The 14535-nt window shown below is 40.0% G+C and overlaps 1 protein-coding gene across 3 annotated transcripts in view; it reads left to right on the top strand.

Moving 5' to 3' along the window:
- The window catches only part of furina (furin (paired basic amino acid cleaving enzyme) a), a 94930-nt gene that overhangs the window by 59671 nt on the left and 20724 nt on the right, over positions 1-14535 (top strand). For all 3 annotated transcript variants that reach the window (XM_030075711.1, XM_030075719.1, XM_030075725.1), the window contains exons 5-7: positions 1444-1572; positions 2414-2490; positions 11745-11833. In XM_030075711.1, the coding sequence (XP_029931571.1) occupies positions 1444-1572; positions 2414-2490; positions 11745-11833 (295 nt within the window). The remainder of the gene's footprint in view (positions 1-1443; positions 1573-2413; positions 2491-11744; positions 11834-14535) is intronic.

Genomic DNA, 14535 nt, shown 5'->3' on the forward strand with positions numbered 1-14535 from the left:
CTTGGTTAAGGTTAGGGTTCTCATTGGGTGAGGGCTTATGTCAAGTCTCTTTTAGTGAATGGGCCAACAACTTTTATGACCAATCACAGCACTGGTGGGTGAACTTTGGTGGGAACAGTGATAATGCTGTGGGAACATATTGTTGAAATGTCATTTATGGTTTGTTGATATTCGGCTGAACTCTTGTTGATATTTAAGTTTTACACACACACACACACACACACACACACACATATATATATATATATATTATATATATATATGAATTGACACTGTTAGACCAATGTTTTGTTGCAGCAGTGGCACATCATGCAAAGGTTGCTAGGTTGCCAGGTTGCAGTAGTGTGCTGCTGTGGTCTGTCCCTCCCACGCTCTCCTGGTTTCAGGTTATGTGACAGTAACAGTGAATCACAGTCTGTCATAAAAAGTGAACCTGACCAGCCAGAGGAGAGTGTGGGTGGGTTGCTTTGGTGGACGTGTGACATGATTGACAGATACGTCCCTTTTTATGAATAATTCATATTTTTTGATATCCATCTCAATGATTACTGGTTTTTGCACTGATAAATGATGGACAAGCCTCAAAGGACAGATCTAAAGCTGTAGATTTGCTCACATGCTAAGGATTTCAGTGTTCAGACAGAATAGAGAGATTAAAGAGATGCATTAATATTACTGGGACGGAAAAGGCTTATTTGATGAGTAGCTTTTCAAAATGAAACTCTATACACTTAGACTTCTCGCTCAGTGTGTCAGCCCTAAAAGTTCTTCCTCAGTCTGATTGCAGATCACAGCTTTTGGCTGAAATGGATTTTCCTCTTGACAGTTTTAGTGTCAATGACAGTACAAGGTTGCGGAACAAACCGTATCCTGTCTGATAGACTGAAGATACAAGGGTCTGAAATCCAGGGGAAAAGGGGTGGACGGTATATCAGAGAAATTATATTTAACTGAGGTTGGATTTTAGATAGAAGAGCTTTGAAGTACATAAAGGACAGACATGGCATTTGACCAAAGGTCAAGTTGAATGTCAAAAGCACATCAAAATGCCTGCAGAGTGATAGCTGTGTGCCGTCATGCAGTTTGTTGGCGTTTTGCTGACAGAGCCACTCATTGGCGTTAACTCTGATAAGAGATACAATCTTGGCACCGGTACTCTTACTATTGGGTGTAGAGGCTGCCTACAACTTTGTAATACTGCCGATTCCTCCTAGAGATTTTTTTTTTTTTTTTTTTTTTTTTTGCCAAAAGAGAAAATGACTGCTATTCAATAAGTAGTGGATCAAACATTTTCTCCTGATTACATTACTTCAAAGCTCATTCTTCATCTAAATGTCTTAAATGATTTTTAAAGACAACCGTGCCAGATTTTAAGCTTAAAAGCTGGTACCTGTCAGCACTTAGGTGATCAGTTTAGTTATTATTGACTTTCTCCATCTTCAGTACAACGGGAACCGCCGTGACCTGAACGCCAAAGGTGCATGGGAGTTGGGCTACACAGGTAAAGGGGTGGTGGTGTCCATCCTGGATGATGGGATAGAGAAGAACCACCCTGACCTGAAACAGAACTACGTGAGTATAACTTGGGCGGTACCTGGCTCAAAATTTCCTTAGTCAAATCAGATTCAACTGTTCAACATGATGATTAACTGTTCATTGTATTGTTATGTTTTATTTTTTAATGCATAGACTTTCCGGTAGTAAGAAAATACATTGGTACAATTGCAACAGAGTCGCATAAGAAATTGTTTTGAGTATTTAAGATTATGTATGTATGATGCTTTTCATAACCCCAGTCCATGACCCTGCTGCTATTGATACTATACTACTGATAGTGTAGGGATCTGTGTTTTTAGCAGAAATGCAGTAGAAACACTATTGGCAGCTTTGTGTTGGTGTGCTTCTCACTCTCACCTTGCTATGTGTCACACTGATCTTGAAGGTGTGCCTCATCAGTTACATTTTTTGTTGTATTGTCATTGCAATGCGCTCGCACACATTGACTGTCTTAAAAATTAATAATAAACGACTGTTTGACTCAGAGAATCTCAGTTGACTCATGGGGCCTATGATATGAGTAGAAGTGTTGACTTTCAGGGGGCAACCCAATGTTACTCCTTTATAAGATGAAAAGTTTAAGATAAAAGTTTAATAATTCCTGTGGAGAAATTGGGTCATTGCAGCCGCCTGGAATAAAATATAGATGACAATAGAATAAATAAGATACAGCACGCCTCATGCTAACACAGAGATTTTTTTGGCTTGAAAGAATTATGTCAGGTTTACAGGGTTTGGGGTTAACTGTTTTTAACAGCATGCAGTTTTATAAAATGTGTAAATGCACCAAACTGACTTGAATTACAGAAAACCTGTCTCTGCACCTGACTCACACACCTTATCTGTCTTTCCTTAGGACCCAGATGCAAGTTACGACGTAAATGACGGCGACCCAGATCCTCAGCCAAGATACACACAACTTAATGACAACAGGTAGACCCCTATGCTTTTTCCAGCTCTGATAATCAACCACGGCTGAATCTTAGGGCAGCATTCATGAGACCAGATCCAATCAAAATATCCAAGAGAATTTAATTTTCTGCTATTTAATATTCTTCCCTTTGCAAAAACTGTCAATGGCTCACATAGACATTGCACCAACCTCCCGGTTTGTTGAAATGCTCTCAGGGAATTGTTTTAGCCTGGTGAAGTGGAGTAAATATAAACTAGGATTAAGTGAGTGTGCACAGAGAGCAGCTTTATTGCACTGACCTAAGCAGATGGTATTAGGACCTGTTTACCAGCACCACTATGTCTCGCAGAGAATTGATTGCGTTAAGTTCATTGGCATTAATGAAACAGAGTAAACCTCTTGGCTCTGGAGGACACCGCTCGTCTTCCCTCACTCTCATTGCATGCGTCCCCTCTGACTTTAATTTGTGATTTGCTGTAATCTGCTGTTTGTGGGGCATTGGCCAGAGAGCCTTTTTTATCTTGAGGCTCACCATGATTACTGATGACAGGCAGAAAAGGTTATACTTAGAGCACTGGTGGAAATCAAACGTCCCCAACTGAGAAATGGGCCTGGAGCAGGCACCATGCACATGGAGGTCAGGGAGATACACCCAGAGCTACAGAAAGGCCCATACATACTGTCGCTCTGCTCATGCTGTAAGAACTCTCTTCAAGGCACTGTAGCATGCCAGTCTGGAAGATGCATAAACACCCTGAAGTTCAAAATGAACACACACACATACGTGCACGAGTTAGTTATGGCTGAAAGTTCTGACGAGCGAGAAAATGGTGCAAACAGAGTGATATGGTCTTGTTATTCACCATATCTCAGCCCAATTGAGCGGTTACGAGACGTTCTGGAGCAGTGCCTGAGACATTATTTTCCACCACCACCACCAACAAAACACCAAATGATGGAATTTCTTGTGTAAGAATGTCACATCCTTCCAGTGCAGTTCCACACATTCAAAATCTATGCCAAGGCACGCGTAAGCTCTTCTGGCGGCTCATGGTGGCCCAAAGCCCAGCTAAGACACTTAATGTTGATGTTTCCTTCATTTTGGCTGCCCCTGCTCCCAGCCCCAGCTCACCCAAGCCCTTATCTCTCGCCACCCAGCTCTCCGTGGCTTCCCTATGGCAAGAGAGGGAGGAGGGAAAGAGAGAGACAGACGGTGTGTGTGTGTGTGTGTGTGTGTGTGTGTGTGTGTGTGTGTGTGTGTGTGTGTGTGTGTTTCCTTCTCTTTACGGTGGGTTGGTGCAGATGCGTGTGTAAACACCCTGTGGGCGGGCATGGAACTGCATAAGGTTGTGTAAGACTGTGTAAGAGTCCGTTCACTGCAGAAAGCCCAACTCTGTTCACCGCTATAAAGCTTTCTTTCTTCCCCAGCATACAGGCAGCAGTCAGGATAGTTCTGCAGCAATGTGACCATTCAGCCTCATGTTTGTCTAAGACAACATGTGATCTAGCTGTTGCTCTTTCCAGGGTTTCCTCTGACTCGGATCAGGATGCTCTCCAAATCTACAGTTGTGCCCTCTTTTCTTGGTTAAACCTGTTAAAATGGCAAGGGGGAGGTACTGTTCAGAAATACTCGCTCTCAGTCGAGAAAAACAAGCTTTGCTGGCCGATTTAGTGCAGCTAACATCAACATCATTTGAACTGTGTGAGCACTTTATTCATCGAGTACAATAAATATAGAGGGATGTATTGATGGCATTGATGCAGACACACTGACAACTAAGATAGTAGCACAATACTAATGCATGGTGAAGGGACAATAGGATTTAATGTACAATGCAAGGGAATTGTGCTGAATCTACACATCGTTCGAGAAAAAATCCTCAGTCATGGATGAAAGGAACTATTTTTAAACGGGGTTAGAAAAGCAGGTTGATTAATTTCACTACACCCAACATTAGTCTCTCTCAAGATGTTTTCTTCATATTTCCTCACTCACTGTGCTACAGTATATAAATATTACCTGACCTTTTGTCCTGCAGGCCAACTCATTAGTAAACTGATTAAGAATGAGCAGAGGAAACAGTGGTCGAGATTTACCTTTGAGGCTCAGCAGCAACACAGAGACTAATGATCAGCAGCACCACTGTCCAAAGCTTGGAGAGTTCCACTGATTTTCTTTTCAGTATAATTAAACTAATGCAAGTTCGAAAAACCAAGTGCATGAAAGGCATCACATGCCAGGCTTTGGAGGGCTGAATAGAGATGGAGGAGGATTGGGATTACTAAGAAAAAAAATAATGCTATTGCAGAAAAGATGGTATTTCATTGTAATGCCAAAGTATGTGTATGTAATTTATATACTGAAATGATGTTTGTTTATGTTTTTTTGAACATATTGAAATATTTCTTGTCAGAATCCTCGTTGTCCATTTGTAGTTTTACAATAAATGAACTTACTTTAAGCTTTTGATGGGACTTTTTTGCCTTTTGAATTTGGTACAGCTCTTTATAAAACCATGCCATTTTAGTTATGGCCAACCTTGAGAAAGTAAACGTTGTTTTGTTTTTGTTTGACTATGCCTCCCTGCAGTCAGTGTAGCCAGTGCCAAATCCAGCCTTTTGGGGCCCCAAGTGCAAAAGTCTCCCAGTGCTCCCTTGGGGAGCGTTAGGACAGTGCCATGGACTTTTTCACATAGCACTTGCAGGTCAAAGGTGAACTGTTTGCAGTAAATCAGCACAACAAATGTAGCAAGTGTTGTATGTACTTTGAAATAACACAATATGTAACAGCAGCACCAGCTTTTACACACGTTACATTACATTACACATATCTCACAGTATGAGTGAGTCGCTCTCCTGCCTTGGGATCATCAGAGTTGTTTATCAGGTCCACCCATTATTATGTTGTCCAAGCTGGCATTAAATGTGCTTATAATAAGCCAAAGGGTAATTAAACATTAACTGACTGTAGTTGTTTGTTACCTTGTGTTACCAAATACCATTACCTTGAAATCCATTTTGAACTCTTTCAGTCAGCGCATTGCACATGTGCAGCACAGTATTTCAGAAGTTAATACAGACTAATTCTCTACATGTATCTGTGTGGTGCTGTTGCGATATAGCTTGCCTACTGAGTGAAGTTTTAAACTTAAGCCACTGACATTTTGTACCCATGACTTTTTAGAGTCACCGGTGCAATTTCTGTAGGTAATAGAGGCAAAAAGCTGGCAGATTTTAATTGGTCACCTAAGGCATTAATGAAGGCTTTTGTGTGTTCAGATATTAAGTTTTATATTTTAAAAATTGTAATATTGACAAGGTGTGCCTTTTTTTATGCAGTTTAATTTAGAATGCATGGCACTACAAGTCTGTTTTGTTTTGTTTTGTTTTTAAACGTTTGAAAGCTGAGATTTTGGTAGAGACACACTCTCATAAAGAGACTCTGGGAATGCATCAGATAGAGCAACCAGAGAAGATGGAGATACACGGCCCCCAGAGGGATACTTGGACGATAACATGAATATCAGACACATAGAAAATGACCAAAATCTCATTATAAAAAAAAAAAAAAAAAAAAAAAAGTATAACATCACAGAAGCATTTGGAAATCTTACAAAGCAGTGATGATGATCCAGGCACAGTACAATAATGTGGTAGACTTAGGTTTTTGTAAGTGGATTATAAGTCACTTATATCATCTCCAGGTGGGAGGGGGAACTGCACGCACACTGTGTTATCACTCAGGCCTTGTCTTTTATTTTCTTTCATGTAGCACTGTCAAACTGCTATGCAGTTGCACAAAAAGAGGACCAATAATATGAGTGGCAGTTCTGTTTATAGGCCCAGAAACTGCTTGTGGCAGCTTTTTTTTAGTGCACCACTGCAGTAGCCAGCACAGGTTTGGGTGGGTTTATTTTTTATATTTATGCACTACACCCACAGTGATGTCAAGACACTGTTTGGGTGAATCTGTATGACAACAGTGTGTCTCTGTAGTTCGTCTCCAGAGAGAAGTGGTTTAGGTGTTGAGGGATAATAGTTCTGCCAGCTGGAGGTATGAATACTAATCTTGTTGGTGGCCTTGGGCCTGCAGCCAACTGTAGGTGCTGTAACCTGAGTTAGTCTGTGGAATTAGACCCTGCCTTGAGGCATGTCTGGCTAGAAGCAGAACAAGACTATTGAAATTGCTCTTTGTTCACCTTAATCTGCTATTATCACCAATACATATGTGGAAAGAATCCGGAGCTGTTACACAATTCGTCAGATTCAAAAGAAGCTTTGAACGTTTTACAAGAATGTCCTATCTCTCTCCAGAAGTGTGTGTGTGTGCTTGTGTGCATGTGTGCTTGTGGGTGTGTGGTAGCTTGGATATGGGAACGAATGAGGACATAAAAACAGTGTTTAAAATCTCAGCATACGCCCATCATAGCTGCTGTTGTGAGTGTAGTTAGATGAAAATTGATGTTGTGAGCAGTGCATGCCACTAGGTCTTTAAGTGGACAGTTTGCTTAATGTTGCCAGTTGGGAAGGCGCCCACACTAATTGACTGTTGCTTCTCGGAGAATTGTTTTGGTCTACTGGAAGCCGGTCTAAATCTGACTGGTTGAGCTTTCAGCACACCCAGATTCAGCACATGTCCAGACACGAGTGCATGAAGGAGAAAAAAAAAATCTTTATTTATTAGAAAGAACAACAATACGCATGGCTGTTTTAATCTAAGAACCTGAATACTTTTTTTCATGTTCATTTTTTTTTCTTTTTTTGCAAAGATAGCTGCATGTTTTTGATAGTATGATTATATGGAATATGTTATGGCATTGATTAGCTTTTGGACATGCAATTGAACTCACATATAAATGTGAGATCCAACAAAATTTCTGGCAGCATCATTGGACTTCAGAATGTTTAAGTCCAACTATTTTATTTACTGAGATGAGAAGATGGTCCTGGAATGGGATCAGAACTGATCTAAATGTAAAAAAAAAATCTTGAAATCTATCAGATAAACCCCATCTATCTCTAGTAATGTAAGACATCCTATGTGAGCGCTTCACACTGTCACATCAGCAGGCTTTGAATTGGTTCTAACATTGGCTAGTGTTATATTTTTTATTATTTATTTGTTTAACCTGGGTGCAATTCAGAACTGATATCTGTCTGTTATTTTGTTGCTGATTAAAGTCTAAATGAGTCTGGCAGAGTGAGAATCCGTCAGGGGATATTATTGCCATGCTAATTCATCTGTGCAACTTGTTAATAAGTGACAGAGCATTGCCCTCTGTCTGCTGACAGACAGCTGTTTGTTCCTGTAGAACTTGTCAGGGTGTGTTTTGACAGGAGCAATTCATCTGATGCTCTCCTGCAGTCTTCCTCTGCCCCGTAGCCTCCTTCCCAAAAATCATGGTCCTTAAAGTTGGATCCAGGCTTGAACAGAACCAACAAGAAATACAAGTAAAACAGGGCATCAGAGGACCACAGAGGAGTGTCACAGAGGACCATCATCCTCTCATTAGTCAACACCCAGTTGACTAATGAACTCAGAGAATCAAGGCCTCTAGTCGGATTTTAAATAATGCAGAATTAGGAGATTTGAGGGGGAAAATACAAACATTAACATGTATTAATATCTACTCATATACTCATATTTTTATCAGTCATTTACTTTACTTTGGTTAAATTCCAGTGTGGCTTCTCCTGTATGGCTTTTGCAAAGCTTGATTGCCGAAACAGCCCACTAAATATGAAATTTAAACCAGTCTTTTGGGCATGATTAAACTGCAGAATATCATTATCCACTTTCATCAGTGAATACTGCTACAATAATGCCAGCCTAGTGTTGTTTCCATTGGATTGCATTGAAAAATGATGGTTGCATATCCCATTTTAGTGTAGTTTTTACACATCAATACCTACTGGCTCACCAAAATCTATATAAAGGAGCAGAAATTCAACTGAGTGGTCTGTGTCATTATAATCCAAATCTCAAACACAAAGATGACTGTAATAAGTTCAATTCTGTATAGTCATTCTGGAGTCCTTTTAAATTTTGCAATAAATTTGGAGATTTTGTGTCTGCTGAAGCTAATTGGTCGAGTCAGCCCAGCTACATGAAAAGTGATTTTCCCCTCCAGATCACTCTGTCAGGACTGTCACTTTTTCCTCCATAATGAGTTAAACAAAACCATAGCTAGCAGTAATTTGTTAGAAATATTTGAACTCCCATACCTCAAAGCAACCTTTGACCTTGGGTGTCTTAATAACAGTTAGCTTGGTGACTAACCGTTATTGACTGAAATCCACACACAGCAGTCCTGAGGCCAACCTGCAGATCAATAATAGTTGAATCACAATATCAGTGTTACAGGCTCCTGCAGGCTATGTCGACTAAATAGCGGGGAGCAATCTTTCTTTCACAACCAAAATTAGCAGAAGTGTTTTATCCATCTTATTTGCATTCTCTTTGCATTCTTGCATTCTTACTCACCACCATTTGGAGCATACAGATGTAAATGGTGATGCATCCATTTTATCACTGAGAAAATCACTCCAAGTAACATGATTATGCAAGTAAGTCTTGCATAATCAGATTGAGAAACTAAGGGTTTACCTCTACAATGCCATTTGTTTGCCATGAATGAGCGCACCAAGTACGTGAATGTACTGAATGTGTCAAAAGGAGATTTGGAAAAGGCTCCGAAGAAGATGTGAGGTATGAGCCTGTGCATGCCCTGCATCCTATCACAGACACATGAGCTGCCCTTTATCAGCAGCTGCATCACTTCCAAACACAGGACGCTCTAGGACATTCAACTCCAAAGTCAACAGACTGACACTTCCAGGAAAGTCAAGATAAAGTTCACCAGGAACCTTTCACACAATAAAGTGTGTGTTTGCTCTTAGGTTTGTTTCCCGTATTATATGCTTTTCTGACCCAGGAGTCTCTCAGACACCATGACACATCCCTCCTCCCTCGCACCGGTGGAGTGTGCTGCGGCAGCGCCTCTGACCCGGTCAAACTGAGGTTACATTATACTTGCAAGTTAGAGACTCTGGGCCGATGGGGGCTGTGGATCCATTGCCATGCTCATGCCCTCTGTCAAGCAGGCTAATGCACAGTCCGCATGCCTCTATGTTTAATCAAAGGAACAGTTTTAACATTGACTGAGTGGTTTAGAAAAATGGAGTTCAGGTTGTTTTTGGCTGGCACGGGTTGTGAAGATTGTTGGCTGAAAGAGCAGTTCATGAGACACTGCAGATAACACAGAGATGAGATGTTCAAGTATGAGTGCTGGGAGGAAAATAAACTAAATAAATCAAAAGTATAAAAATTTAAAAATTAATAAATAAACTATAAATAAATAAACTATAATCATATTATGGCTGGCCATTGGTAAGGACATAATGATACAATACACATCACAATATATGATCCAAAATACAGTTAGTATAATGATATATTGCAATACTCTACAGAATTGACTGAAAATGAATAAATAGAGCTTAAAATACAAGCTAATCCCTAACACTTGGGTGCACCAATAAAATATACAACATATTACAGAAACTGACAAAATAACTCCAAACAGTTTCAAATCCCCATTCAAGCGTACTGTGTTAACACAGAATGACAGTGCACTAAAATGCGGATGTCATCAGTAACTCCTTATGAAAATGAAGTGTATAAAGGATCCGCATCAATACAAGGGACTAGAGGAGCGATACAATTTGGGGTTTAATAATATTGCAATGTTCAGCTGTATTTTTTTCCTCAGCTCTTTTTCATATAGGTATTCTGATATGGTGTTTCGATAGTTGGAAGCCTGCAGGGCCCAGCTGGTTCCCTAGGAAGTGGATTCCTCTGTTCTTTTCCTTCTCCATGCCTCTTTCTCTGTGTGAGCTAATCTGGCACAGTGTTGCCCAGGCTTCAGCAGGGCTGTCTGGGAATGGCTCTGATCCGATGGGGAGACTGTGGTTTGAAGGGCATTAAGAGTGCATATCCATCTGGCAGAACAGGGGAATGCACCTGACTGGAATGTGATGATGGGCCCGTCTCTCCCCCTCAGCACTGGCGCTCTGCATCTCAGCCCCGTGGTGCCTGGAGGGAGAGATCTCGCTCAAGAGGCACGGGCCAGATGAAAGGCCCTTTGTGAAAACAGCAAATCTAATTCGCAATTTCCTCCCTTGTGTGATGGTAGCATGTCATCTAATTTCTCTTTCCCTTGGCTTTTCTCAGACCCTGTGGCAAGTCCAAGGTCACTTGTGCAATGGCGACGGGCACTGTATCATGACCTCTGCTCATTGACCTTTTTTTCCCTCTTTTGGACAAATGGGAATTCAGTGTTGTTTAACGCACGGGTTTTCAAACATTTTCATGTTCTAGACCCCCCCCAAGCTGACTCTCATTAAGACCTCCACTTGAAGTGATTTTGCCCTCAGGACTCTGATATGAAATGATACTTTGGTTTGTGTTAATTATGAAATTCTTGTCAAATAAGTTCAAAGTGGTGAGATTAAAACATTATGTTAAAATAATCACACACATATTTTTGTGTTGTAGAGATGTCAACTGAGTTAACCCCTTTGAAACCTGAGCAAATTCATTTGATTTCTGTAGCAAATGAACAAAAGAAAATTCTGGAAGATTTGGGGAAAAATTTGGAAATAAAATTACTGAGATGTAAGTAAAAAAAAAAAAAAAACAATGATGGGGGAAATTTTCCAATATAATTCAAAAATTATCAGAAAATTTGCAAAACATAAAAAAACACAAAACAAAACAGAAAAGCCACTGAAACATTAACAAATAATATTAATATAATTCAAGAAAACTGTATTTCTAATTATTAAGATGTTAAACGTCAGATAGGTAATGCTGGATTGATGTTGGATTTCTTGCGTTTAAATGCTTTTTAAAAAGGCTGGGTTCAGACTCCATTTAACTTTTAAATTATTGTGATATTAAACCATTCCTCATTTTGCTGAAGACCTCCTGGAAGACCCTCAAGGACCCCTGGGGGTCCCTGGACCCCACTTTAAAGACCACTGGTTTAAGAGACGCAAAATTCAAGAGCCTGTCTGTATGAGTTTGTTTTGTCTTGCGGTATTGAGCTTGACCACAGTACTGGAGGAAGCACATTCCTTCACAAACCTTTGTGAAAGTGCACTACCTGGTGGCATATTTGCAGTAATTCGGCTCAGCGTTGGGAGAATTAAACTTGTCTGGATAATTAGTTCTCTTTAACACTCCTCTTGTTTTTGCTCTCTCCTTCTGTAGGCATGGGACCCGGTGTGCAGGCGAGGTGGCAGCGGTAGCCAACAATGGGATTTGTGGAGTCGGAGTGGCTTACAATGCCAAGATTGGAGGTATAGTAAATGGAAAACAAAGTGAAAGATTGATTTGATCTCACAGAGCCTTTCCTTTATGTTTTAACTTCAGTTCCATCTCAGCTGTCTTTTTTTTTGACAGCTGATAATAATTTTTCTGCCGCCCCAGTGTTATTCAGAAAGTTTCCAGTGTTTGTCTGAGGCACGACACGCCGCTGAATCTTTCTGAACATTACCCCAGTTGTGATATGGATCAGTGTATCTGTATTGGTTTTGTGCATGGAGTGACAGTACCATTACCAGTGCTTTTCCGGAATCAGCATTCTGTTTGTATTACATTGACTATTGTCTGCTTGCATAGAATTTCAACTAACATCCCTGCCGTAGTGTGTGCATTTACAACCAAATTAAATCCACAAGGAAACCGCATTTGGTATCTTGCTAAAAAAAAAAAAAAAAAAAAATCAATCTAGACTACACACTACATGTAATACATAGTAATGCTGAATTAAAGGGCTGCTAAAAGCACAAAGCAAAAAGATTTTGAATTTCACCACACAATTTGAAGCCGTTTGTTGTGACACCAACTAGAACAATGGAGCTTTGGCAAATGGAAAACGGCAAATCAAAAGATAGACAGTAAACCACTGAAATAACTAAGGCCTTTCATTAGATGATGCTTGTGATTGAGCCTATGAAATACACAAAGGACTCATATCCCACCGCAGAAAAAGCAACAGTAATTTTTTCTAAAGTTTAGAGTGTTTTTGTTTGTTCCCCAAGAGGGAATTAGTTGAATCTTAATGTATTTGAATAAACAAACAAGGTGTATTGCTTTGCATGTAACATTTGGAGGTAGCAAAGCATCACTTAGTGAGGAGATAGAATAATTAGCCACCAAATCGGGAATGGTCACATGGCTGGAGAGGCGAGTTAGAGACTGCAAAAAGCTCTCTAAAACTCTAAAATGCTACAGAAAACAAGCAAGAAGGCTGGAAACGAGCCTTAACATGCTCGCACATATACAGTCAGCAGAAATATATCAAGGGACATCTTTTCTGCTGTGTTAGTGTCTGACAAAATTCTCTGTCAGTATGGCAAGGAAGGGCTTGAAAAAGCTGTCTTTAGTTTGACTAAAGGCCTCAGAGTTTAACTCCACTACGAGTTTATCAAAAAATGTCATGTAAAACATCTCACAGTGAAACTGACAGCAGTAACCTCTTCAGTTTGTGTATTCGTTTGTTTTATTTGACAAGGACAGTGCACATTATTAACATTACCATAACCGTGACAGTGTGATTGTTGAGGCAATTGATATCAGAATATTGGAAGCAAAGGAAGATCAGTGACATGTTTTGCTTTAATTGCAGCAGATAATATGACAACAGAGGAAGACTGTAACTCAGAATACCAAAATATCAGGTCATTTTTCTAGAGCTATTGAAAAAATGTGTGCTTTTCTTCCAAAAAGATGTATCAATGCTATACACCGATTTAACTTTATCCTAAAGGGAAATCCTGACATTGTTGTTCCAAATTTAACAGAAAATCTGGTGTGTTTCTTACTACGCCAGTGAAACACACACACACACACACACACACACACACACACACGATATGCAGCATGCAGTCATTTGATGCCAGATGCAGGAGATGTTACAGTGACATCAATTTGGGAAATCTGATCATTTTCCAATAATACATATTTATTAGGTATGTCCATTTGGAGTAATAAAACTCGGCCTGGCTGCTGTAGTTCAAGTATAAGGTAACGCTGCTAAAACTTTGTATTGTAACACAAGACACGCCATCATTCTTAAATTTAAACGTGCGTGTTGGTACAGATCAAGCGCGGTGACTTTACACCGGCGAAGTGGTAGTTTTGTTGACCGCAAGCAGATAATTTCCTGCCTATGTCTGTTCAGCAATTTGCTGGCTAACCATGACATCACTTGAGCCAAAGTGAGCGGGGAGCACACAATGTCCAAAAATACGCTAGCGCCTCCACCTCCACAGACCACCATGTAGCACAGACACAGGGGTTCTGTGCTATTTTCATGGCAGAGGTGCACCCACATAGACCTTCCAAAATTACATGTAGCCCCTTTTATATGCGATACGCTTGCCTGTTCCACTTTGATATCAGTTCTTCAAACAGTAGACATGTTTACTTACGCATCCAAAATATAATTTTATGCGATTACAGGCAATTATGGCAGTAAGAAGATTCTGCACTGGAATAGATTAAGGGCTGCAAACCAGTTGGCTATAATTCCGTAGGTTTTTCTGCATAGCTTCCAACTTTTTACGGTACAAATCATCAAAAATCGCTCCAAACACGGCAGGTTGCCAATTACTGCACGCATCTTGTCCTTTCCAACAGGTCTCCCAAAAGTAACGCCTGAGGCTTGCCGTTTTTATATATAGATAAAGAAAACCTATAGTTGCGACAAATGAAATGATTGCAGTCTGATTTCCATGATTGCCTTTGGATAATTGGCATAAGTAGACTATTTCTGCCATATAAACGAGATTATTATGGTGACTTTATGTAATCGTGTGAACAGCTTAAACAGACTATTGCTTTTCTCATATTATTGGCACTATGGTGGTATGGAAACATCGCCAAATATGAATAACTGAATGCAACAGTTTTAATCTCAAGTGAAATAAATGACAGGCAACTGACAAAATAATGGAAACATGCAGTATTTGTGCTACCAAGTTAGCTGTAATTACAC

This window comes from Myripristis murdjan, chromosome 3 (genome assembly GCF_902150065.1).
Source record: "Myripristis murdjan chromosome 3, fMyrMur1.1, whole genome shotgun sequence".
Lineage (NCBI taxonomy): Eukaryota > Metazoa > Chordata > Actinopteri > Holocentriformes > Holocentridae > Myripristis > Myripristis murdjan.